Genomic DNA, 26,566 nt, shown 5'->3' with positions numbered 1-26,566 from the left:
CTTCCATGTTCACCAAGATGTTGAAAACTGACTGCTTCATTCTTCACTCGCACGATAATTCTCCAAACATTGGTGGCTTAGTGGTAACTAGGTAACTGGTATGTCAATAACCAAGCACTGAATAGCTTCGAAGATATCATCATCAATACTTCAAGTGAATAGCAAATTTATCAAGTCGAATGAATGAAGCTAAGCTGCATTTAGTTTTTATGCTCATCAGTGGGTAAAAAGAAAAGAAAAAGATTCTGTCTCTAATCAATTCATTGTGCGCTTGCATCACATTAATTTAGCAGGGTGAGACGGAGTTAAAATTAGGCAGGTATCCAACGGACGCCAAGTTGCAGCTGCAATGCTTATTGAGCTGAAGGCAGATATTGTGTTCACTTCTGTCAGTCACTCTCCATCCATGCTACTGCCCACAAGAACTAAACATTATCCCAAACACATCAGAGTTTGACAAGATGTTACAACACCAAACGCCAAGCTGTTCCTGTGGTAGTGGGTGAAGCAGATCAATTCTCTTCATCCAAATAGGGATAATATTTGGATGAATTCCAAATAGGGAAAGAGGGCAAGAAAATTTGCGTCATAGGGTCATGGAGGTCCTCAGCACAGAAAAGGCCCTTCAACCCATCACGTCTGAGCTGGTCAAAAACCACCACCTAACTATTCAAATCCTACTTCCCAGCCTTTGGCCCATAGTCTTGTATGCCTTGCGTTGCAAGTATACATCTAAATACTGAAATGTTATGAGGGTTTCTGCCCTCGCCACCCTTTCAAGCCGCGTGTTCTAGACTCCACCACCCTCAGGGTAAAAGTTTTCCCTCAGATCCCCTCTAATCCTCCTGCTCCTTACGTTAAATCTATGCCCCCTGGTCATTGATCCCTCCACCAAGGGCAGAGGCTTCTTCCCGTCCACTTTATTTATGCCCCTCATAATTTTATACATCTCAATCATGTCCCCCCTCAGTCTGCTCTGCTCCAAGGAAAACAACCTCAACCCCAGTCTATCCAAACTCTCTTCGAAACTCAAACTCTCCAGTCCAGGCCAAATCTCCTCTGTACCCTTTCCAATGCGATCACATCCCTCTTCTAATGTGGATTCCGGAACTGCACACAATACTCTAGCTGTGGCCTAACCAACTTTTTATACAATTCCAGCCTATCCTCCCTGCTCATAATCTCTATACCTTGGCTAATGAAGGCACGTATACCATATGCCTTCTTAACCACTTTATCCACCTGCACTGTTACCTTAGCGGACCGGTGTACATGCACACCAAGGTCCCTCTGATCCTTGGTGCTTCCCTGGGTCCTGCCGTTTCATCATGTATTCCCTTGCCTTGTTTGTCCTGTCCAAGTGTATCATCTCATACTTATCCAGATTGAATTCCATTTGCCACTTAGCCCGTCTGACCAGCGTGTCTATATCATAGATCATAGAATTTACAGTGCAGAAGGAGGCCATTTAGCTCATCCAACCTGCACCGGCCCATGGAAAGATCACCCTATCTAAGCCCACATCTCCACCCCATCCCTGCAACCCAGTAACCCCATCTAACCATTTTGGACACGAAGGGCAATTTATCATGGCCAATCCATCTAACCTGCACATCTTTGGATGATGGGAAGAAACCAGAGCACCCGGAGGAAACCCACGCAGACATGGAGAGAAGGTGCAGATTCCACACAGACAGTCACCCAAGCCAGGAATCGAAACTGGGACCCTGGAGCTGTGAAGCAACTGTGCTCACCACTGTGCTGCCGTGCCGCCCTATCTTCCTGTAATCTATCCTGTCTACTCTATTTATGCCCCTCACGGTAGCATTGTGGATAGCACAATTGCTTCACAGCTCCAGGGTCCCAGGTTCGATTCGCAGCTTGGGTCACTGTCTGTGCCGAGTCTGCCGTTCTCCCCGTGTCTGCGTGGGTTTCCTCCGGGTGCACCGGTTTCCTCCCACAGTCCAAAGATGTGCAGGTTAAGTGGATTGGCCATGCTAAATTGCCCTTAGTTTTGGGTGGGGTTACTGGGTTATGGGGATAGGGTGGAGGTGTGGGCCTTGGGTAGGGTGCTCTTTCCAAGAGCTGGTGCAGACTTGATGGGCCGAATGGACTTGTTCTGATGAAACTGGGTTGGGAGACTAGATGGAGCAGCAGTCAGAAATGGTAGAGTAGGGACAGCAAGGTTGTTGGGCCATCATCCAGTGCCGAGATAAATGAAGGCAGGAGCAGAGCATGAAGTCAAAAATCAAAAACTGTATTCACTGAGCAGTGGATCACATCAAGAACAGAACTAATGGGTGTGCAAGAGAGGACACAAGATGTGATGTTTTGGATTAATGGAGCTGATGGAGAGAATATTAGAAAGAAAATCCTTTTGATGAGAGGCCATCAACCGGAAATGGTTTCTCTCTCTACAGATGCTCCCGGGCTTGCATTATCCACATTTCATGGTGGAACAAGCAAACGGGAGTCTTGCAATGCATTGGCTGTGCCCCTACTTCTGGGCCAGAAGCTCCGAGCTCAAATTCCCCTTCAAGACTTGATGATGATGGAGTGTGTGTTCATAATGTGGCTATCACCATCTAAATCTTTCCAAACTGTCTGATGGCAGGCAATAAAAGTGGGAGAGGTTCCCGATCGGCCATCTTGCAGAAAACAGTGGCAAGCCACTGCAATGTTTTGCCAAGTATAATCACGGACCAATCCAATGCAAATCTATGGTTGCCAATGCCCACTTAGGGCATTATATTCATTCACAGGATGTGGGCAGCACTGGCTGTGCCAGCATTTATTGCCCACCCCTAATTGCCTTCGAACTTAATGACTTGTTAACCATTTCAAAGGGCAGTTCAGAGTCAGCCATGTTGCTATGGGTCTGGAGTGACATTTAGGCCAGACCAGGCAAGAATGGCAGATTTCCTTGCACTAAAAGGACATTTGTCAACTGGATGGGTCTTACGACAATTGACAATGGCTTTGTGGTCATCCTTGGACTTTTAATTCCAGATTTATTTTTTAAATGCCATTCAAATTTCACCATTTGCCAGAGTGGGATTCAAACCCAGGTCCCCAGATTGTTACTGAGTCTCTGGATTAGTAATCCAGTGGCAATACCACTGCCTCCCCCCCGAGAAACCAAAGCTGGAGGTGATGCAAATATGAATTGGAAGCTTGGTCACGGAGTTAAATAATGGAATTGCTGATGTTCAATCTCATGCCGATGGGATAATGGCTGCCCTGGCAATAGGCCAGATCATTGGCTAATTTACTAACATTTCTGTCCCAATTTATTACTCTTACTAGTGTCACCAAGTCATACCTCTCTGACTACAGGTCAAGAACCATTCTTCCACTGCTGCCCCTTGGTCAGCTATCAGAGGGGATGCAAGAACAGCTCCAGTGAAATCTCTTTTTCCGATCCCTCTTTCTTCCACAAGGCAGCGACTGAGTTCTTCTTCGTAACACCTGATCAAGACTGGGAGTTCCACATGGATAACTGGACCAGTATTCTTCTGCTGCATCACAATCCATTGTGCTGCTCTGATCCATTCCACCCAATTTAGACCCGTTTAGAAATGTCTAAAAAGAGCGAATCTCTTCTGAGAATAACCACTTGATGTTTAATTTGAGTTGCACAAGAGCAATAGAAAATGTTTCACAATCATGCCAGCGTGGCTTCCACACATACAGCTATTCCATAGCAATGAACAACCAGACACATGAAGCGCGATTCAATAACGAGTCTCGTTTCAGGCATGTTGAGCGGGGTGGGCACCAAGAAAGACCCTGCGATGTAACAGCACTTGGCATTATTTTGGGCCTCGGTGGGGAATGTGCCGCCGAGACTGCACTTACATAAATTCCTGCACTGGTAACGAAGAGGACTCGCGAACGAGGGCGCCAATTTAAATTCCGCCTGATCTTCCGACCCTCCCTCTGCTACCCCACTGTGGCCTCCAGGCATCCCCACAGCACCCAACTTACCTCTTACAGGATCCTCGAGCCCCCCCGCTCACCCCACCTCATATGGCCAAGGTACTCCAAGCCGGACTCCGGCACAGGCAACCTGGCACCCGGGCACTGGCATCCTGGAAGTGCTCCTGCCAGCGCCACCTGGGCACCCTGGCCGTACCTGGGTGGAGGTGGCAAGGTGCCAATGTCAAGGTTCCACCCTGAACCCCTCCCAACCCACCCCCAGCCACCATTGTCCACATTTGTGTGGACCAGTGCTAAATGCTGCCCTGGCGAGGGGTCCCAGGCACGGTCGTTAGTTCCCAGGCGCCGGGAGAATCTACGCAGACATATTTAAATGAGCCTAATAGCTGATTTAAATATGAATATGTGGTTCTTGCCCTCACTGGGGGAGATTCCGTTGAATTTCGCGAGACGTCTCGAGCTTCAAGGGGATAGCATCCAGGATATCACCATGCCTTACTTGTGAAACAACTGAAAATTGTGCAAAGTACTCTGAGGTTTTGTGGCATTTTTGTTTTTACAAGAAAGACCATCTCAACCACAGTCGGACGAGCTTCACCTGGCCATTAGCATCAATGTTCTGGTTTATGAAATGGAATTTATCTGCAGTGCTGTGCTCTCAAACGGTTGCTGCATTCTGGCTGTTGCTTCTACCTTCAAATTCACAAAATGCACCAAAGCCCTTCGAAAAATAGTCTAATGGGATCAAAGGACAGGGTTTGCACAGCAGTGTATAATGAAGAGACCTTCACCCATCACCACAACTGTCTCCAAATTGATGCATGCTCAAGGACAAAGAAACAGAGGAGCAAAACAAGCAAAAGGTCAATCATTTAACCACTACCTAACTTGTTTATATTCATTCTAAGGTAGATGATTTTCGTTCACAGAAATACACGCAAGAAAAAGCAATCACCAACTGCACTCGCTCATCACTAATAAGTTCAAGTGATGAGCACAGGGGGAGGCATGGATTAAAGCCAATTTCAATGTTCTAACTCAAACATCTTATTGATTTTTTTTTTAACACAGCTAGATTGCTTCAAATCACAGAGCAGAATCGTAGCATAGTTACAACACAGAACGAGGCCGTCAGCCCATCAAACCTGTGCTGGCTCTCCAAGTCCTAGAGCTGCAATCAATCCTCGTCATCACTCTTTCTATATCTTTCAAAATCCAGTTTGGAGAACCTCATCTTCATTTTCAAATCTGGAGGTTACCTCCTCCAGACCTTCAAAGCCTCATCTTTTTGTGCACCTCACAAACTGATTACCTCTCAAATAAATGTACATACTTTAAATATTTAAGGTGTTCATTGTGTTATTCTGTGAAGCAGGCTTGTCACTGTGATTCTTTGTCTGTGTGGGTCTGTGCAAATGACTGAAGATAGTTGGGCTGAAAGGTGTAGGAGATCAAATAAGTAGAGGTGCATTTGATGTAAATATGGCCACACTGAAATTTTTACAAGTAAATAAGACATCGTCAGAAATTTGCATTAGGAGATAAAGAAGGTTTGCTGTGTTCAGTTGTTAAATTTCAAAGGGAAGCAAAAAGGGTTCACAACTTGGAAAAAGTCAAAAATGAAGGCGGCAAAGTTATTAAATGTCACTTTACCCAAGGGAAAACGTGAACGGTTTTTATATCCTGGGAAAGGTAAATTTCAAAGGAGGATAAGAATACTGTAAACATGAAAGAGGAGAAAGTATACTTAAGTAGAGATTTGAGCCCTGTGTTTGAGGAGTCACCATGCAAGACCTCCCAGAGTGTGCTCAGTGCTGGGGCAGAACTGTTAAGAAGCAAAGTCAGGCTTCCCGACAATCCAGAAAAAGTCTTGGTTCTTTCAGAAAACAGGGTTTTATTTTAAATTTCGACAGAAGAGTGAAATAGTGAGGAGCCCTGTGACATATCTCCCCTAAAGCCACAGGGGGATTGCCTTGTGATAATATTACTGGAATGCTTTCTGGATTAAGTATCTATAATGAGATTGTTGTGAAAAGTGGCGTTTATTTGTGAGTCTGACCAAGTAGGAAATGGTTTTCGGAGAATGTTTTGTAAGACTAATTTTAGCTGTGTAAATGTAATTGTGCGTGCTTAAGTTTTCTTTAACATTTAAAATCCCAAAGGCTTTACTCGATTTTGTGCCATTTGACTTCAGTACATAGATGACCTTGCAGTAAAATACAAAAAGAAAAGAATTGTAATAGCTTGCTAAGTTTCCCTTTGGGATTTGATTTGCATGATACTTACCACCTGTCAGATCATAACACTGCCCAATATTGCACCATTAGGTGCCAGGGCTTCAGCTGCCGCACTTTAAAGTCTAGTCCTCCCTCCCTCCCTCCCCCCCTCCCTCTCTGCTTCAAAAGCTCAACATGTCATTTTCCTTCACTTTTTCAAGCCTCAGAAAATCTCACCTTTTACTCAGCAACACCCACCTCCTTCCTTTTCCTTACTCCCTCTTGGTGAGAGGGTACATCAATATTTAAAGTTCTCCGAGTTCCCTCTCTTGACTTGAGGGGGGTCATAATATTGTAAGTTCTGGTTTTGACTTTCAAGGTCCTTTTCTCCTTCAGATTAAAGAGCAAGTATTTATTGGTTTGCTTCTTGATGGTATCTAATGGACCCATGGATAATGTCTCTTTTTAGGCGATCTCTCTGAACCTTGGATGATTTGCTTCCACTCCAGTTCAATGGGTCCGGAGATGGCTGACAATTCTAACATGTGATATTCAGCCTGTGCCATACATGAGACAGGTGATGCAGCTCCAGCAACACTCAAGAAGCTCAACACCTGGGCAGCACGGTGGCCTAGTGATTAGCACAGCTGTCGCACGGCGCCGAGGTCCCATGTTCGATCCCGGCTCTGGGTCACTGTCCGTGTGGAGTTTGCACAATCTCCCCGTGTTTGCGTGGGTTTCGCCCCCACAACCCAAAGATGTGCAGGGTAGGTGGATTGGCCATGCTAAATTGCCCCTTAATTGGAAAAAAAATATATTGGATACACTAAATTTTTTTAAAAAAGGAAGGTGGGTTCATAATGCGACCAAACAGATTTAAGTACCAACCTGCAAATCATTCCAACACACACCAATGGCAGGTGGTTAAAGCGGGAAAGATTCCTGGTGAGCCATATGATGGAATGGAAGTTGGCACCTCTACCAGAACTATCCAGAGCTCCAGACAACAATCAAAGTCAGATAGCACAGGGTAGAAGTAATGTATATGGTATTTCAAAAAATACATTTTGGGAATCTTCAGGTATGACATGGAAGGTAGCAATAGAAAGCTGGCTGACAGAAAGCCAAGTGTTCGAGTAAAGGGGTCTTGGTTAGATTGGAGAAAGGTTGGAAATAGTGCAGCTCAGGTGAGTGACATATTCACTTTAGTTAGGCGCAGACACACGATTCAGATCTGGGCACAGGGAAAAGCAATCTGAAAAGTTGACAGACAAAATAAAGGGATTGGCAAAACAGCGAGGATTGTGAAAGACTTTAGGGGGACACAAAGTAACAGAATAGACAAACAAGGAGCCTAGTTTCAAGTTTTGGTTAAGTTTCAAATTAGCTTCTTGAAATTTCACTCACCGACGAGTTAGGTGTATGACGGAGAAACTTGACTACTTTGGAGTCAGACACCGGGCAAGCGAGGGCCATGTAACGATTGCGGAAGGTACCGTAAATTTTTAAGTGGGAGCCTGGCCTCAGGGCGGAGGGCTCCGAGCCTTCCTTGTTGGTGGAGGAGAACTCTATCCCATAAGCGGAAAGGTCAAAGTACAAACTGTGAGCACGGATTTCCGGAGTAGGGACCTGCACGACAAGCAAAAAGAAGAGGAGTGTTAGAACCACGACTAAGCACATTGAGGTTTCTCGTGGCGCAGTTTAGCACCAAAATAACACTTTGGTGAAAGATTGCAGTCTGCTCAAAAGAAAGTTGTCAGTGCACATGTTGTTGCCTTCGACTTTCTCCAAAGTGACATTTTGTGCTCCAGACATCTGTAAAATTAAATCAATTTACCTTGGTTATTTACCAGGCAAAAGGTCTGCTCTATCACAACATGAACTATAATGCAATATATATAAATTTACAACTAGTGGACTCTTTTTAGACTTCTTAAAGAACAGATGGGGAAACATCTGGATTGGATCAATATCTATTTACATGGACTAAGGGATATTAGATTAGTCATGTCTCTGCTTACTCTTTGTCAGAGGGAGGTGTGGGCAGGAACTTACGCATAAAGCATATGACAAACATGTTGCACAGAAAGGAAACCATGATAGAATAATCATGCACAGGCATTGTCCCCCTCTGCTTTGAATCTAAATCAATAAGCTCAGCGAAATCATTGAGAAGGATCTATTGACAGAAATTATTCCCAGCTCCAAGTGTAAATGCTGGCATAAATGTCCCCATAAGACATAGGAACAGAATTCGGCTCATCAAGTCTGCTGCGCCATTCAATCATGGCTGATATTTTTCTCATCCCCATAACCTCTGATCCCCTTATTAATCAAGAACCTATCTATCACTGCCTTAAACATACATAAAAAGCAAGAGGGTAGCCAGGGACATGGTTGGCCCACTGAAGGACAGGGGAGGGAATCTATGTGTGGAGCCAGAGGAAATGGGCGAGGTACTAAATAAATACTTTGCATCAGTATTCACCAACGAGAAGGAATTGGTGGATGTTGAGTCTGGCGAAGGGTGTGTAGATAGCCTGGGTCACATTGAGATCCAAAAAAACGAGGTGTTGGGCGTCTTGAAAAATATTAAGGCAGATAAGTCCCCAGGGCCTGATGGGATTGACCCCAGAATACTGAACGAGGCAAGAGAGGAAATTGCTGAGGCCTTGACAGAAATCTTTGGATCCTCACTGTCTTCAGGTGATGTCCCAGAGGACTGGAGAATAGCCAATGTTGTTCCTTTGTTTAAGAAGGGTTGCAAGGATAATCCAGGGAACTACAGGCCAATGAGCCTTACATCAGTGGTAGGGAAATTACTGGAGAAAATTCTTCGAGACAGGATCTACTCTCATTTGGAAGCAAATGGACGTATTAGTGAGAGGCAGCATAATTTTATGAAGGGGAGGTCGCGTGTCACTAACTTGATCGAGTTTTTCAAGGGTGTCACAAAGATGATTGATGCAGGTAGGGCAGTGGGTGTTGTCTGTATGGACTTAAGTAAGGCCTTTGACAAGGTTCCTCATGGCAGACTGGTACAAAAAGGTGAAGTCAAACGGGATCAGAGGTGAGCTGGCAAGATGGTACAGAACTGGCTAGGCCATAGAAGGCAGAGAGTAGCAATGGAAGGGTGCTTTTCTGATTGGAGGGCTGTGACGAGGGGTGTTCCGCAGGGATCAGTGCTGGGACTTTTGCTGTTCACAGTATATATCAATGATTTGGAGGAAAATGTAACTTGTCTGATTAGTAAGTTTGCAGATGACACAAAGGTTGGTGGAATGGCGGATAGCGATGAGGATTGTCAGGGGATATAGCAGGATTTAGATCATTTGGAGACTTGGGCGGCGAGATGGCAGATGGAGTTTAATCCAGAAAAATATGAGGTAATGCATTTTGGAAGGTCTAATACAGGTAGGGAATATACAGTGAATGGTAGAACAGGTCCACAGATCACTGAAAGGAACAACACAGGTGGAGAAGGTAGTCAAGAAGGCATACGGCATGCTTGCCTTCATTGGCCGGGGCATTGAGTATAAAAATTGGCAAGTCATGTTGCAGCTGTATAGAACCGTAGTTAGGCCACACTTGGAGTATAGTGTTCAATTCTGGTTGCCACACTACCAGAAGGATGTGGAGGCTTTGGAGAGGGTGCAGAAGAGATTTACCATGGTGTTGCCTGGTATGGAGGGCATTAGCTATGAGGAGAGGTTGAATAAACTTGGTTTGTTCTCACTGGAACAAAGGATGTTGAGGGGCGACCTGATAGAGTTCTACAAAATTATGAGGAGCATAGACAGAGCGGATAGTCAGAGAATTTTTCCCAGTGTAGAGGGGTCAAGTACTCGGGGGGCATAGTAGATATTTCAGTCAATATTAATCCCTCAACGCACATCACTGAAAAAGAAATTGGATATTCTGATCAAGATCTCATTGCACTTGTGGATCCTTGCTGTGTGCAATTTGGCTGCTGCATATTCGGCATTACAACCAATTCTCAAAAGTTCTCTGGGACATGCTGAGATTGTCAAACATTTGTATAAATGAGAAACATTCTTTCTTCAACATCCATACACTTTCCAGCAGTGAGGAACTCCACAGCAATCAGGGCCAGGAATCACAGGCTCGCTGGCTTCAGGACCCGACAGGACCAAACTGAACAATCACCTCACTGATTTTCCATGAATTGGCCTATTGAAGGCCATAGGGTCGGCTCACTGTCCAATTAAGAATGGTGGCGGATGAGCTGTTAAAAAAGACAGAGCCAGAAGAGGCATTACGGCTCAGAGGTAGCAGCAGACTGTCTTTTCGGCTAAGTGAGGGAGAGGGGACCCCAAGGTGGGAGTGCCCTTGCAATGTGCTTTGAGTTTAAAATAAAAAATCCCTTTAGCAACCATGCCAATCTGGAGGTGGAGCTCCTCCAAAGAGCAGCCTGCGGCTTCACCTGAAGCCATCAGGCAGGTTGAGTGGGCCTCTAAGCATGCCTGGAGTGCTGGCCTGCCGAGAAAGGACTATAGCAATAGGTCTGAATTTTTAAAAAGCCTATCCTTGAATTTACAAATCCAATGTGCAGAGTGGAATAGGGCAAACCCTTAATCCATTTTATCTTGCTCCAAACACCAATTGAAATTCAAATTGAACCCAATTCATGGGGCTGGATTCTCTGCTCCCCGTCGCCGGAATCGCGTTCGGCGACGGGGCGGAGAATCCATTTTGATGCCGTGCTCTGTCTGTCTGAGTTCCCGATGGTGTGGGTTTCGTGTGCTCACACCGTCCGGAACCTCACGTTGTGGCTGCAGGATCAGTCTGGAGCCGCCACATTTGGGTGAGGGCCGGTTCTTGGGCAGGGCGGGCTTATTCGGGGCTGGGGGCATTGTGTGTGGGTGGTCCAGGGCACACGAGCGGGCAAACGGGGGCACTACTTTTGCGGTCGGGGTCTGTGGGCCGAGTCCGCCATGGAGTCCGTTGCAGGCCACCACCATGCGCAGCCACAGGACTTGAAGTGCTCAAGGCCGTATTGGCTGTGAGAGCTGTGAGCTCTACTCTGCCTCCCTGCTAGTCCCCAGCAAAACGGTGAATTCGTGGCCATTTTGCAGCAGTTCTCCTGGCATAAAAGACCACCATTTTCACGCTGGCGTCGGGACTTTGTCTCCAAAACGGAGAATCCAGACCTAGGTCTCAAGCAAGACACACAAAAGTCCAAGCTGACAAGAAAAGATATTGCAGCTCATCTTGGACTTGACCTGATGCTGATCTTAGCTAAAATATCAAGAAACGATTGGCATTGGCCTTAATTAAATTAACTACCCACCACCACTTGTGGGTTGGCAAGCCCAACACCAGCTCCTCCCCCCCGCCACCACCCCAAACCCCTCCTCCTGGGGCAGGATGGAACTGGGAATCTGGCAAGTCAGTTGGCAGCACAAATTTATGCACCCAGCCCCAATCAAGGCCTAAAATGTCAAACACATGTCTAATTTTTGATTCAACAGAAGCCAATTGTAAGCTCCTCATGAGCATCAACTTGTGTGGCATTGATTGGGGATTGAAGAGTGGAACAGGCACTCGCCGCAGAATGGCCACTTCTATTCCAATGATCAGTGAAAATCAGTTTCACAACTTAATCATGGAGTGCTTTTTTCTCAAATACACTTTTGTATTAAAATACCATAGTGTTATAAACACTCTTCTCCCACGGGTTCAATTTTATTTTTCCCATTGTCATAATCTCAGATATTCAGATACAAGTTCATTACAGGACTTGGAATTATATACTCGTTCTTGATGAAGCGGATCAAGTGATTGATTTGAATCTATTAGAAAAGGCAAATTGGATAATAATTGCATTAATATTTATGAAGTACTTATTGAAGTTGAAAACATGAGTTGAAGTTGAAGTTGAAGCATTGTGAGCAAAATAATGAACATAGAACATAGAACAGTACAGCACAGAACAGGCCCTTCGGCCCTCGATGTTGTGCCGAGCAATGCTCACCCCACTTAACCCACGTAACCCGTATACCCGTAACCCAACAATCCCCCCATTAACCTTACACTACGGGCAATTTAGCATGGCCAATCCACCTAACCCGCACATCTTTGGACTGTGGGAGGAAACCGGAGCACCCGGAGGAAACCCACGCACACACGGGGAGGACGTGCAGACTCCACACAGACAGTGACCCAACCGGGAATCGAACCTGGGACCCTGGAGCTGTGAAGCATTGATGCTAACCACCATGCTACCGTGAGGCCCCTCAATGAACTTCCCTTTATCCCCATAGAATTTACATCACAGGCATAAGAATCATAGAATTTACAGTGCAGAACCAGGCCATTCGGCCCATCGAGTCTGCATCGGCTCTTTGAAAGAGCACCCTACGCAAGCCCGCACCCCCACCCTATCCCCATAAGCCAGTAACCCCACCCAACACTAAGGGCAATTTTGGACATGAAGGGCAATTTAGCATGGCCAATCCACCTAACCTGCACATCTTTGGACTGTGGGAGGAAACCGGAGCACCCGGAGGAAACCCACGCACACATGGGGAGAACGTGCAGACTCCGCACAGACAGTGACCCAAGCCGGGAATCGAACCTGGGACCCTGGAGCTGTGAAGCAATTGTGCTAACCACTGTGCTACCATGCTGCCCACAGAGTATTGATACTCTGTTCCCCTTTTCAAACAGCAGTTCGAATTTCTTCCAGTAAGCAATTATTTCTTTCAAGTAACGAAGCAGTCTGGAACAGTTTTTAAAAGGAAGATAGAGAAACCCTTCTTTCATCCTGTGCAGTTCAAACCAGTCCAAAAATTCAAGTAGAACCCAGAGCCCGAGCTCATCTCTGCTCCACCCACATATTGACATTGCTGAAGTCATGTGATAAGACCAAAACTTTCTTAAAGGGACACCCCCATGACATTTTAAAGGATAGGAGCATGACATCACTGGAAATTAAGTACATCATGTGATACAGTTCCATGAGGGATGCCTCTGGTAACCAGCTCTTCATTTGCACACCTGTCTCAACATTGTGTCTTCAAAGCTTTTGTGTACAGCTATCACTCTGCAGTTTTAACATTCTCTGATAATGTGGCTTTGTTGTGATCTGACCAACATGTCAAGGATTGTCTCATACTGTGTAGCATGATCTAAGCCTCTTCACCACCTCATCCTTATACTAAATCTTGCAGCTAGCTAGCACAATGTCAATTAGAAGGAAGCATTGCAGCACACCATCTTGTGATTTCATAATGATATAAAGGGAACAATCAAGAGATTGTGGAAATACCTGGGACAGCATCACGTGGAGGTTCCTTCATGGCCTTTGGGGGCCTCACGGTAGCATGGTGGTTAGCATCAATGCTTCACAGCTTCAGGGTCCCAGGTTCGATTCCCGGCTGGGTCACTGCCTGTGTGGAGTCTGCACGTCCTCCCCGTGTGTGCGTGGGTTTCCTCCGGGTGCTCCGGTTTCCTCCCACAGTCCAAAGATGTGCGGGTTAGGTGGATTGGCCATGCTAAAATTGCCCGTAGTGTAAGGTTAATGGGTGGATTGTTGGGTTACGGGTTACGTGGGTTTAAGTAGGGTGATCATTGCTCGGCACAACATCGAGGGCCGAAGGGCCTGTTCTGTGCTGTACTGTTCTATGATCTATGATCTATGGTGACTGGGTCAAAATCCAGGAACTCCCCCCTAACAGCACGATCATAGATTGTCATAGAATTTACAGTGCAGAAGGAGATGATTCAGCCCATCTAGTCTGCACCAGCAAGTGCAGCCTACTTAAGGCCATGCCTCCACCCTATCCCCATAACCCAGTAACCCCACCTAACCTTTTTCACACACTCAGGGGCAATTTATCATGTCCAATCCACCTAACCTGCACATCTTTGGACTGTGGGAGGTAACCGGAGCACCCGGAGGAAACCCACGCAGACACAGGGAGAACGTGCAGACTCCGCACAGACAGTGACCTAAGCCGCGAATTTAACCTAGGACCCAGGAACTGTGAAGCAACTGTGCTAACCACTGTGCTACCTACTATGGTTATACCTACATCCCAGGGACTGCTATAGTTCAAGAAAGCAGCTTACCTTCTCAAAGGTAATTAAGGATGGGCAACAAATGTTGGTCCAACTAGCCCATAAATGAATTAAAAAACATACTGTGGGTTCATATATTAAGTTCAGGCAAATGTGTTTAAAGACCAGCAGCAGAGCTATGAGCTGAAAAGCAAAAGTGAAACTAAAACTGGATTACATGCCACACTTCGATTCTAGTGAAGTAATTCACCAATCCCCTCGAAGAGATATTAGAACAAATCCCAAAGGAGAAGCAAGAGTGACTGTCTTGACATCAAGATAGCATTTAACCGAGTGTGGACTGAGCGTGGCACGATACATACGGGGGATGGGTGTTTTTAAAAACAGAAATGGGTTTTGATTTGCTTCCCCCTTTATAATCAGTGAAGTATTTCCCAACCCTTCATTTTGGTGTGATATAATTTTCTACAGATGCACCATAGAAAGTATCCTATCTGGCTGCATCACAGTCTGGTATGGCAACTGCTCAGCCCAAGACTGCAAGAAATTTCAGAGAGTCGTGAACACCGCCCAGTCCATCACACGAACCTGCCTCCCATCCATTGACTCTGTCTGCACCGCTCGCTGCCTAGGGAAAGCAGTCAGCAAAATGAAAGACCCCTCCCACCTGGATTATTCTGTCTTCCAACTTCTTCCACCGGGCAGGAGATAAAAAACACACATGAACAGGTTCAAAAACAGCTTCTTCCCTGCTGTTACCAGACTCCTGAATGACGCTCTTATGGCCTGAACTGATCTCTTCACACATCTTCACTACGGAGTTGCACTACACTCCGTATGCTCACCTGTATCTATAGATTTACATTGTGTATTGATGCATGCCCTATGTTTTTTCACGTATGGAACAATCTGATGTATTGTACGCAGAACAATAACTTTCACTATACCTCGGTATACGTGACAATAAATCAAATTCAGCTCAATCCCACAGCACACTCAAGATAAGGTGCACTCAAAGGATAAGTTTATTCGCATACATTCCAACGCAGGCTAAGGGTCACAACATTGCCTCCTTTGCATTCACACAGTAAATGAGGGATAGAGAAAGATAGATTTACAGGGCAAAAACTACAGAGAAAATAATTATTGTTTTACATGTGTCCAGGGTTCAGAATCCAAGTCCAACAAGGTATTCCTTCACAGGGATCAAAAACCATTGCTGGATAATTCACTTCTCCAGTGGGGTTGACTATGCATGACAAAATAGGCATTGAGGGATGAGTCACTCTTATAGGCAATGGCGCTGAATTTACAGTAGAAACCGTGTAGATGTGATCAGGTGTTCAATCTGGGCAGAGCCACTTTTCTGTGAGGCTGCTGAGAGACAGTAAAGTGGCAGATAAAAAATATTCAAGTTAATGTTTTCGTCCCCTTGCATGTATCAAGCAACACAACTGCTTCCACCAGCTAAAGGGTCAATTCACATGACTCCCCCCCCTATCCATATCGTCTTTGACAAGGGATTTGTATATCCTTGGTCTAGGTTCCCGAGATGGTTAAATATTCTATTTATGAAGGCTTTAAAGGAAGGTTACGGGATCCATTTTCCGAGCGGCCTAGTTTATCAAATGCAGATGACCTTTGTACGGATCTCTCTGAATTTGGCCTCTAAAGCACACAGGGAATGGGTAGTGTCTCTTTGGTGGTAACAATGTACAGGTTTTTGAAATACTGCCGTGGTCACGCCTTTTGTTCGAGGATCGCAGACATGGCTTTGGCCATTTTAAAAGGGCTTTGTCCAGTTTCTAAAAGTTTAGAAATAGCCACAAGGATATCTATACCTATTTTATAAAACATATACAAGGTGAGATCTTAGTCTAGGTATCAAGGATCCTTAGTAAAACTGAAGTCAATGAGATCCTCCACTGGCTGGCCCTTGTGTGGCTGCAGTTGTTGGGAGGTCAAACATCTCAGCCCCAGGACATTGCAGCAGGGGCTCCTCAGGACTGTGTCCTGGGCCATACCAAATTAGATTAATGTCGATATCCTGAGGGGAGTTAGCTTGGAGGATGCTGCAACGATCGGGAGAGGCAAGGCCATGGAGGGGTTTGAAAACAATGATGAGAACTTCACAATAAAAATGAAAATCACCTATTGTCACAAGTAGGCTTCAAATGAAGTTACTGTGAAAAGCCCCTAGTTGCCACATTCCGGCGCCTGTTCGGGGAGGCTGGTACGGGAATTGAACCGTGCTGCTGGCCTGCCTTGGTCTGCTTTAAAACCCAGCTCTTTAGCCCTGTGAAGGTGCAGCGAGAGAAACCAGGAGCCGATATGTATCAGCGAGCACTAAAGTGGTAAGGGAACAGGATTTGTTGAGATTTAAGACCGTAGCAACAGGATTTCGGGTGGCACGGTGGTGCAGTGGTTAGCACCACTGCCTCACAGCGCCAGAGACCAGGGTTCAATTCCGGCCTCAGGTGACTGTCTTGTGAGGAGTTTGCTTATTCTCCCAGTGTCTGCGTGGATTTTTTCTGGGTGCTCCGGTTTCCTCCCACAGTGCAAAATGTGCAGGTTCGGTGGATTGGCTATGCTAAATTGTCCCTTAGTGTCCAGGGACGTGCAGGTTGGTTGAGCTATAGGGGTACGGGGATAGAGTAGATGAGTGAAGCTAGGCAGGGTGCTCTTTCAGAGGGTCAGTACAGACTTGATGGGCTGAACAGCTGCTTCTGCACTGCAGGAATTCTATGATTCTATGCGCCGCAAGTTTAAAAAGGGTAGGATGCAGGAGACCAGCTAGAGGTGCACTGAAATAGTCGGGTCTGGAGATCAAGGACACAAATGATGAGCAGATGAGCTGCTACAGGGACAAAGTAATGGAGGTGAAAATAGGCAGTTTTACTGATGGCGTGCAGTTTGTAACCAACAGCTCATCATGGAATCAACATCTGTCAAGGTACTGGAGTACAAAGAAGATTCAAGATAAAAATATGATTGGGATAAAATAAAGAATTGGATAAAAGGGGAACCGATAAGGGTGCATCTGTTTGAAGGTGTTTTTGATATGCGAATTAGCTGAGCAACGAGAAAGCAAGTGTTTACTGAGTGACGAGGGGGTTGGATAATGGTGTATAGAAATAGGTGTTAGAAACGTAGCAGAGGAGAGTTCAAAGCGGAGAGATAACATTATTCACTCCTCCACGGTCCAAGGTGCTAGTGGGAGAGAAAAACGTCAAAGGGAAAAACAATATCGCCACGGCAGAGTTAACTGAAGACAGGAGGAGAGGAGCAGCTACGACTGTAGCCACACTCAGCTGGAGAAAGCAGACCCGAAAACACATTGGTGCTGAGGTGGCAACAATGTGTTGGAGTTAGCTCAGAATTATATAATATTGGATGTTGTTTGGAAAAGGGCCATTCTCCGGATTGTAGACAACTGGGAACAAGTGTTAACTTCATGAGATAGTGAGTGCACAGTCATTTTTCTAGCTAAATGCACAGTCGTGATGTATTGCAACTTTTTTTCCCCCTCTTTCTTTTAAGTTAATAAATAGTCTTTATTCATGTTCCTCACTGGTTTACATACCTTTCCTCCCATTACACCACATTGAAAATATACACCACCAAGAACCAGTATTATACGTAACCCTTCTGGATTTTGGGATACCATCGCAGTTAAAGAGTCAACCGCATTGCTTGCTGTGGGTCTGAGTCCCATGTAGGCCAGACCAGGTAAGGACAGCAGATTTCCTTCCCTAAAGGACATTAGTGAACCAGTTGGGATTTACCGACAATCGACAGTGGTTTCATGGTCATCATTCGACTTTTTAATTCCAGGTGTTTTATTGAGTTTTAGTTCCATCACCTGCCGTGGTGGGATTCGAACTCGGGTTCCCGGATCATTTTCCTGGGTCTCTGGATTATTAGTCCAGTGACAATACCACTATAACATGATAAGAAGCCTTACAACACCAGGTTAAACTCCACCAGGTTTGTTTCAAATCACTAGTTTGCGGAGCACTGCTCCTTCCTCAGATGAATGAAGCGGTAGGTTCCAGAAGCATATATACATGGTCGTGAACAGCCTGGTCTAATCTGAGAGAGAGAACAAGAGGAAGGATGGAAACAGTAGTTAGCGAGTTTGAGGCATGGGCATAAAACAATGACTTACGTTTTCTCGATGTTTAATTGGAGGGAATTTCTGTTCACCCAGTACCGGATGGCAGATAGGCAGTCTGATCATTCCTCAACAGTGGCGTCATCAAGAAAGGTAGTGGCGAAATAGCATTGAGTGACCACAATTTACATGTGAAAACTAATGTGTTTTTGGGTAATGTCATCAAGGGGCAGCACATAGGAGAGAAACAGGAGATGGGCAAGGAGAAATCCTTGGGTGGGGAATGCATAGAGAACACCAGATGGTACTGCGCAATACCAGGAAAAGACACCATCACAAATAATATCCAATTAGACAGCTAATAAGGCCAGAAGAGTGCAGTACCACCCAGCTGAGCGACCGTGATGAGGCAGTGTTGGAGGATGTCAATCACGCAATAGGCTGCAAACAGATCAGGAAGGATGAGGAGGGAGAGTTTATCTTACACCTCCGTGGCTGTGGCAGTCGTTTGTGACTTTAGTTAGAGCCGCTTTGAGGCAGAGACAGAAATTGGAGGAATTAAGACATGGGAGTTTTGGGAAAGGTGGACACAGATTTAGGTGAGGGCAGCGGGGGTCAAGGATTATGGAACAACAAGGGAGGTTGGGCTGTTGTTTGCAATTTACAATAGATTCAAGGGTTGTTTTTTCCTCCCAAGAAATAAAGCAAGTAAGGCAGATTTAAAGGAGAATGGAACAAATCCTGAGGAGATAAAACATTTTACTATATCAGCCAACATGGAAGCCGGCGGGGGAAGTTTGGGGGTCTGGGATTTTGTCAGAATAGGATCAAGGGAGCAGGAGGTGGGAGTTAAGCACAAGTTGAGCTCAGAGGGAGCCTGACGGGAAATACAATTGAGAAAGATGTTAGTTCAAGGTGAGGGAAGAGGGTGAGCTGAGAGAAAGCTTAATCCTGTGGACTAGTGGAAGGAAGCAACATGGCAGATAAAACTGATTGGTCTCATTGACCAGATAGTCCACGTGTTCCTCCACTTACCAAAATCCAAGCGGTTCCCATTGACCCGAAACTGAACTGCACCAAGCAGTTGGTACAAGACCAGGTCAGAGACAGGAAACAGGGTTTTAAAAGATGGTTTGCAGTTGCATAAAGAAGCTGCAAGTTATCTTGGCATCCCAGGTGATCCAGGAATAGTGAGCAACTTTAGCAGAAGAAAGCAGGACCCCGTGGTATTTTCAGTGGCCCTGCAGATCCAGCAGTGGAAGGCTAGGTAGTTGCCTACCATATTCTTCCAATTTAAACCGGTGACCTCTGCTGCTGAGAAGGGGTAGCATGCATGTGGAAACACCATGGGGGCGATTCTCCGAGTCCCGCGCCGGGCAATCGGCGCAACCTCGCCACGACGCCCCAACGCTGGCGCGCGATTCTCAGAGGCGCAGAGAATCGGCGTCATTTGCGCCGGCGCGTTTGGCGCAGCGCTGGCCGTGGGCCACTGGAATCGGCGGTGCCGCCGATTCTGCGGCCCGGAGGGGCCGAGCGGCCGCGCTGATACGACAGAGTCCCGCTGGCGCCATTCACCCCTGGTCGCTGCCGGCGGGAACTCTGCGGGAACGGTCGGGGGGAAGGGGGGCTCCTTTACCAGGGGGGGCCTCCAATGGGTTCTGGCCCACGATCAGGGCCCACCGATTGGTGAGCCGGCCTCTTCCACCCCTGCAGGCCTACTTTCTGACGCAGCCCGCCCCTGAACACCGACTCCATCTTTAGTCAGGGCCGGCGGGCTAAAGAAGTCCCCTGCGCATGCACAGGATGGCACGGCCCAACTGTGCATACGCGGGTTTGCGCCATCGTGAAATGTGACGGCGTTCACGCTTATAGCTCTTGTAGTCAGTGGGTTAAAACCTTGGAACTGCCTGCCTCACAGCACCATGGGAGTTTCTCATTACAGATTGCAGTAGTTCAAGAAAATGGCTCACCGGCGTGTTTGCGAGGGCATTTAGTGATGGGCAATAGACAATAGGAGGAGTCAACCATTCGGCCTTTCGAGCTTGCTCTGCCATTCAACATGCTTATGGCTGAACCTTACTATCTCAATGCCATACTCAAGCCTCATATCCCTCGACACCTTCTGGAGAGTCTAGAAATCTTTTTCCTTCATAAATATGTTCAGTGATTTGGCCTCCAGAGTCTTCTGTGGTCGAGAATTCCATAGGTTCATAACCCTCTGGGTGAAGACATTTCTCCTCACCTCAGTCCAAAATGTATACTGATGCTGTGACCCCTTGTTCTAGCCCCTCCCCCCAACTCCTCCTCCTCCTCCTCCTCTTCACCCACCTTCCCCCCCCCCCCCACCCCCCCAGCCAGAGGAAACAACACCCCTGCATCCAGTCTTCCAGCCCAGTCAGAATTCTATCTGTTTCAATGAGTTCCCCTTGCGTCCTTCTCAATTTTAGTGAATACAGGCCCAGGCGACCCAATCTCTCCTACGGCGACAGATAGTGGGACTCGTCAGCAGTGCCCGCATTGCATGAATGAATAAAAGCCAGCAGGAGATGCAGTTTCAGACAATTGATTTGAGCCATTGTCAGTTGTTCAATTGGAATGTCTGTGTTTGAGTTCCTTTTCCAGATTTCTGATAAGGGAAACATTGCACCACTTGTGTCAAAAAGCAGCCCACTTAGAAGCACATGATATCACATGAGTTTAAAGTGATCACCATTACAAATAAATAGGACTGGGCCATTTCAACAGTTGGCTCTTTGTGTCAATATTGTGTTGCTTTGCTTTTAGCTCTGTGCAATGTTCCACAAGTATTATCTATTTGTCGTTCGCACTATTTATAGATGAGAAACAAGAAATAATGTCTCTTCTTACGAGCGCTATCTTGTTTGGCAATGTGGATGAATGGGCTGCCAAGATCATCACAGCATATCCAGCAGTGCAGGTGTAGAGAGGAGACAATGGCATAGAATAACATTGAACAAGAATGACAGAGAGAGAGAGAGCACTTGCAAGTGTGTATGCTTGGAGACAATCCAATTAAGCCATAAGAGGGAACAAACATGGAAAAAGATCTTTCACAGGATTCTAAACAATATTTATTTCTGGGATGCAAGGGGCTACTTAAACTTGGCTTCAAGCAAAATTGGCAAGCTTCAAATGTGATTAGAGGTTCGAAGAATTTATTCTCCTGCAAAATTAATGTTATGTTGGTTAAATTTGGATGTAGCTGGATAAATTATTACTTATAAAAAGGATTCAGGAGGAACCACAGAATTTTCCAACCACAAGTAATTTGCAAACACTAGAATCCTTACAGTGCAGAGGAAGGCCATTCGACTCATCAAGTCTTCACCGACCCTCAGAAAGAGCAGCTACACACCCAAGGTCAAGGAACCTATACCCTTAACCCAATGACCCTACCTAACCTTCTGGAAGCTAAAGGGTAGTTTAGCATGGCCAATTTTGAATGTGTCAATACCGACAGTAAAAAATCTATTTAAATAGCTACACGAACAATTAATTGAAGTAATCAGTCAAATCCATAACATGGCTCATTTAAACTTGCTAGAAGTGGCATGTATTCATATACAGAGACCTGGGGTGGGATTCTCCGTCCAGCCACACCTGTTTTCTGGTGCGATGCCCTCCACCGGCAGCGGGATTTTCCTTCCCGGCCAATGGGGTTTCCCATTGCATGCATCCTCACGCCGTCAGGAAATCCGTGGGAGTGAGCACGCTGCTGGCGAAACAGAGGATCTCGCAGACGGAGAATCCAGCCCCTGTTCTCTGCAAACAATAAGGAAATGCCCAAACCTTCATATTTTTTAAATTAACTGGGAGCTTGGGGATCCTATCAGTTCCTGCTGCTTTTTCCTGAGTAATGTCTCGACCAATCAGCAGTTTTCTCCTGCATCATAAATTGCTGCCACCATTTGAAATTTGGCATTCTTGCATTTTTCCTGATAATTGAATAGATTTGGCAACATGTCTCTCTTTCCTGCAATAATTTCACTTTCTTGCACTCTCACCCATTATTTTGCTTCAACTGTTTCTATACCATTGATCAAATACACTCGAACGTTGGGGCCTACTATGGCTTCAGGAGAAGTTGAGGTCAGCAAGAAGAAGACACAAAGATCATCTGAGAGCTTTGAACAGTTCAATTTATGTTCGGATGTCCCCAACGTTTTGAGGTAGGTGTTGCAGTAGTTCAGAATACAATGGTTTTGCCAACATTACCCATTCACCCTTGGGGCCGGGCTACATACCTAGTTCTTACTGACGAGATTGAAGTGTCTTTCCTACATTTAAGCTATGTTCGGTATTGAATATTTGATAGATCTCAAAACAATTTAGAGATTACACTAGATTCTAATTGTGCGACACATTTATTTATGAGCTTTAAAATATCTCTGCAATCACAAAATGGTTGCCTCGTTCTTCAAGCTCAGTTTCCCGAAGCTTGGTGGTGTCTGTTTACTTTGCTGTGAGTCCACACCCAAGCTTAACCAATCAAGCACAGTGAATATAGATAAGTTGTCAGACCCTCATCAGCAAATGTAGAAGTTGAAGCTTTGAATACTGTACTCTGTCTCCTAGCACCGTGAAGAAGAAAGCTGCAGGTGAGATACTTGACACAGCAAGCGACACTGAATGGGCCAACGGCAATTGAAAGGGGTAACCATAATAGATCTTTTGATCGTATGCTACCACCATGGGCTTTCAGCTTTGGGGCCTCCTGGTCACTGCTCAGTTCCAGCTCACGTTCCACGACGTAATTCCCAATGCTATTCTACACAACTACAGTGAACGGGGGGAAGAGAAAAATCACCCTTCAACTACCTCTGCCAACTCTCCACTCCACAGAATGAGTTTAGTTCTTGGAAAACAGGACACAACTTTGTTCTTCTTCAGTTCTCTGTCTGAAGGCAGGTCATAGAATCCCGACAGTGCAGAACAAGGCCATTCAGGGCATCGACCCTCCGAAAGAGCACCTCGCCAAGGCCCAAACCCCACATTATCCCCATAACCCCACCCAAGGCCAATTTAGCATGGTCAATCCACCTAACCTGCACATCTTTGGACTGTGGAAGAAAACCAGAGCACCCGGAGGAAACACACACAGACACGGGGAGAAAGTGCAAACTTCACACAAACTCCACTCAAACCCAGGACCCTGGCAGCACTAACCACTGTGCCACCGTGCCACCTCTAATCCTTTGATGATGATTCACCAAACTATGGCAGAGTGCTGTGATTTGTTTTTACTGCGGGTAGGGCGAGGAGGAGACCGAGAGTACATTTCAGCCCGATTGAGGATTGAATCCCTTGCATTCGACATTAATCTGATTCACATGTGAACCATGTAGCCACTAAGCTAATCGGCCCCCTTCTAGAACAAAGCCGAGAAACACAAATGTTGCAGAATGGCTGCTGTGGGAGATGGATGTGCCATTTCCCATAGCCTGGAATGCTATCGGGAAGACGTGGCCATTGTTGGGGCAAAAGCTGCAGGCGTTTTATTCAAAAATGGACTGGAGTTTCTGAACTAATGCAATACATTCACCCGGGAATCCGTGAGAAAAACCTTTCATTCTTTAATAAAAAATCTCAGGACTTTTTTTGAAGGGATGGTCATGCAGCAGGATTACACTCCAGTCTGCTACATTGACCAGATAGTGAAACTATTCCAAAATTTGGAGATGGGGTAATTTAAACAATCGGTCCCATATATGTAGTCTATTCTGCTGAAGAGAGGTAGACATCAGAGAGCTGCGCACCTTAAGGGGGTCTAGAGGACATATGCAAATGAAAAAAAGAGCATGGAGAAACAGCAGACTTACTTGCAACAATTTGGCTCTTGGGAATTCAATTATCTCCAACAGTATGGGATCGCAGCTTGCGCAGGTTCCATGGGGCATATTCAGTACAAATTTCTTGACATGCTCATCCTAAAATATCCACGGAAGTAACAAGGGTGAATCTGATCAATGACCAACATGCTGCCCACTTTTATCCCCATCGTCTTTTCCTGCCCTGATACCCTCACACACCCACCTCCCCATCCACATCTCAAGCAGCATTCCTTTACTCAAAAGCAGAGTGAAAATGTGGGATATTATTCCCAAAAGGCTTTGTGATGGGTATCAATGGAAAATTTCAAAACGCAGATTGACCATTTTTGTAAAAGGTTATGAACGAAGGCGAGTAGATGCAGTTAAAATTAGAACATGGCTGATCTATACAAGTGTCAGAACAATCTTAAGGAGGCGAATGATCAACGCCTGTTTCTACATTTTCCCAACCCCTTAGATCAAAAACTTTGGTTTGGACCAAAAATACAAACAGTTCATTTTGGAGATATTTTGTGTTGAACGTACGTCTGCACGTACGTCAAATAGGCACTGTTCTCTATAGTCAGGATCGAGAGTATTGAAGGCTGTGTTGTCTGCCCAGTGCTATGGTTCTGGACATCTACTCTGGACTGGAGAGGAACTCGCAGTGGGAGGGGATAGATCCCCTTGTCGTTATTCATGCAGGTGCCAACTACATTTGTAGAACGAGGAAAGAGGTTCTCCTTAGAGAGTTTGAGGAGCTAGGCACTAAAGTAAACCACAGAATCTCCAAGGTTATAATCTTGGGATTATTACCTGAGCCACATGCAAATGAACATGGGTGCATTGGAGAGATGAATACATGGCTCAAAGACTGATGTGGGACAAGTGGGTTTCGGTTCGTGAGGCGCTGGCATCAGTATTGGGGAGGGTGTCGTCGGACGGGACGGGATGGGGGGGAGGCAGACCGAGATGAAGGGGAGGGGGGAGAAAGAGTCATTCCGGAAGGGGAGTGGGAACGGACTGGGTCTTACTGGTAGTGGTGTCGGGTCAGGTTAGGCCAGGTCAGAGGTGTGGTATGTTTGGTCCCTTGTGTGTCGTCTTTGTGTGGGTGCCCCATTCAAGACGGTCTGGGTGTTTCAACATTACTCTGGAAAAGTGATTTTTCCCTCTAACTCTTTCAGAACAACTATCAGGGTAAAACTGGCAGAATCATCCGAAGTTAGCAATCAAAAATCGCTACTGTCGGATTGTTCCAGCTCAGCACAATTGTCCAGAGGAAGTTTCCGCTTCTGGACAATCATTGGGTATACGGAACCTCTGAAATTCCTTTGTGCATCATAGGGGTACCCTGTAAATGCGACGCTGGGGAACCCGGACGTAATCTTGGATTGGAAGATGGAGAATCCATACGGGAAGAGGTAAGAAATAATATGGGGAAGGCAACACTGGCGGGAGTAGTCTACAGTCCCCAAATAGTAGCTACACTGTAAGACGAAGAATAAATCAGGAGGTAATAAAGGCAAGTAAAAAAGGCAGCACTTTAATCATGGGTGACTTTAATCTTCATGTCGATAGGGTAAATCAAATTGGCAGACGTAGCCATGAGAAAGAATTCATAGAGTATATTTGGGACAGTTTCCTGGAACAATATGTTAAGGATCCAACAGGGATCAGGCTATTTGGGATTTGGTAATGTGTAATGAGGTAAGTTTGATGAACAGTCCCTGAGTAAAAGATTCCCTAGGAAGCAGTGGCATGGTAAATTAAGCATTCAATTTGAGAGTGAGAAACTTAGGTCAGGAACAACTGCGCTACAGGTAAATAAGGGTAATTATAAAAGAATGAGGGTAGAGTTGGCTGGAGTGGAATGGGAAAGGACTTTAGCAGGAAAGATGGTTGATCGGAGTTTAGCAGGAAAGATGGTTGATCGGCAATAGTAGACATTTCTGAAAATAATTCACGGCTTACTACAAAGATATATCCCAGTGAGGAAGGAGGATTCTAGGAAGGGGATAATTCAACCGTGGCTCAACAAGAACGTTAAGGAAAGTATTAAACTGAAAGTAATGTGTCAATGATTGGTGGTACGCCAGAGCGTTGGGAAAGTTCTAAAAACCAACAAAAGATGATCAAAAAAAGTCAGAGAAGATAAACTGACGGTAAATTAGCAAGTAATATAAAAATGGACAGCAAGGGCTTCTTTAAATATATAAAAAGGAAGAGAGAGGCCAAAGAGAACATAGGCCCCTTAGAGCATGAGACTGGGGTAATAATAATGGAGAACCAGGAAATAGCAGAGGGGTTACACAAATACTTTGTGTGTCAGTCATCATGGTGAAAGACACGAATGACATTTCGAAAATACTAAATAATTAAGGGGCAAAAGGGGGAGAAAATAAAAACAATAACTATTACTAGGC

The 26,566-nt window shown here is 45.6% G+C and overlaps 1 protein-coding gene across 2 annotated transcripts in view; it reads right to left on the bottom strand.

Moving 5' to 3' along the window:
* Nucleotides 1-26,566, bottom strand: part of si:dkey-234i14.6 — a 152,276-nt gene that overhangs the window by 43,382 nt on the left and 82,328 nt on the right. Inside the window, exon 3 of one of the 2 annotated variants that reach the window (XM_038806249.1) lies at nucleotides 7,563-7,784. The exons of the other annotated variant lie outside the window; for it this stretch is intronic. Coding sequence (XP_038662177.1) covers nucleotides 7,563-7,784 — 222 coding nt within the window. The remainder of the gene's footprint in view (nucleotides 1-7,562; nucleotides 7,785-26,566) is intronic. 2 annotated transcript variants of the gene reach the window in all.

This window comes from Scyliorhinus canicula, chromosome 9 (assembly GCF_902713615.1).
Source record: "Scyliorhinus canicula chromosome 9, sScyCan1.1, whole genome shotgun sequence".
Classification (NCBI taxonomy): domain Eukaryota; kingdom Metazoa; phylum Chordata; class Chondrichthyes; order Carcharhiniformes; family Scyliorhinidae; genus Scyliorhinus; species Scyliorhinus canicula.
This window is presented reverse-complemented; position numbering and strand designations above follow the sequence as displayed.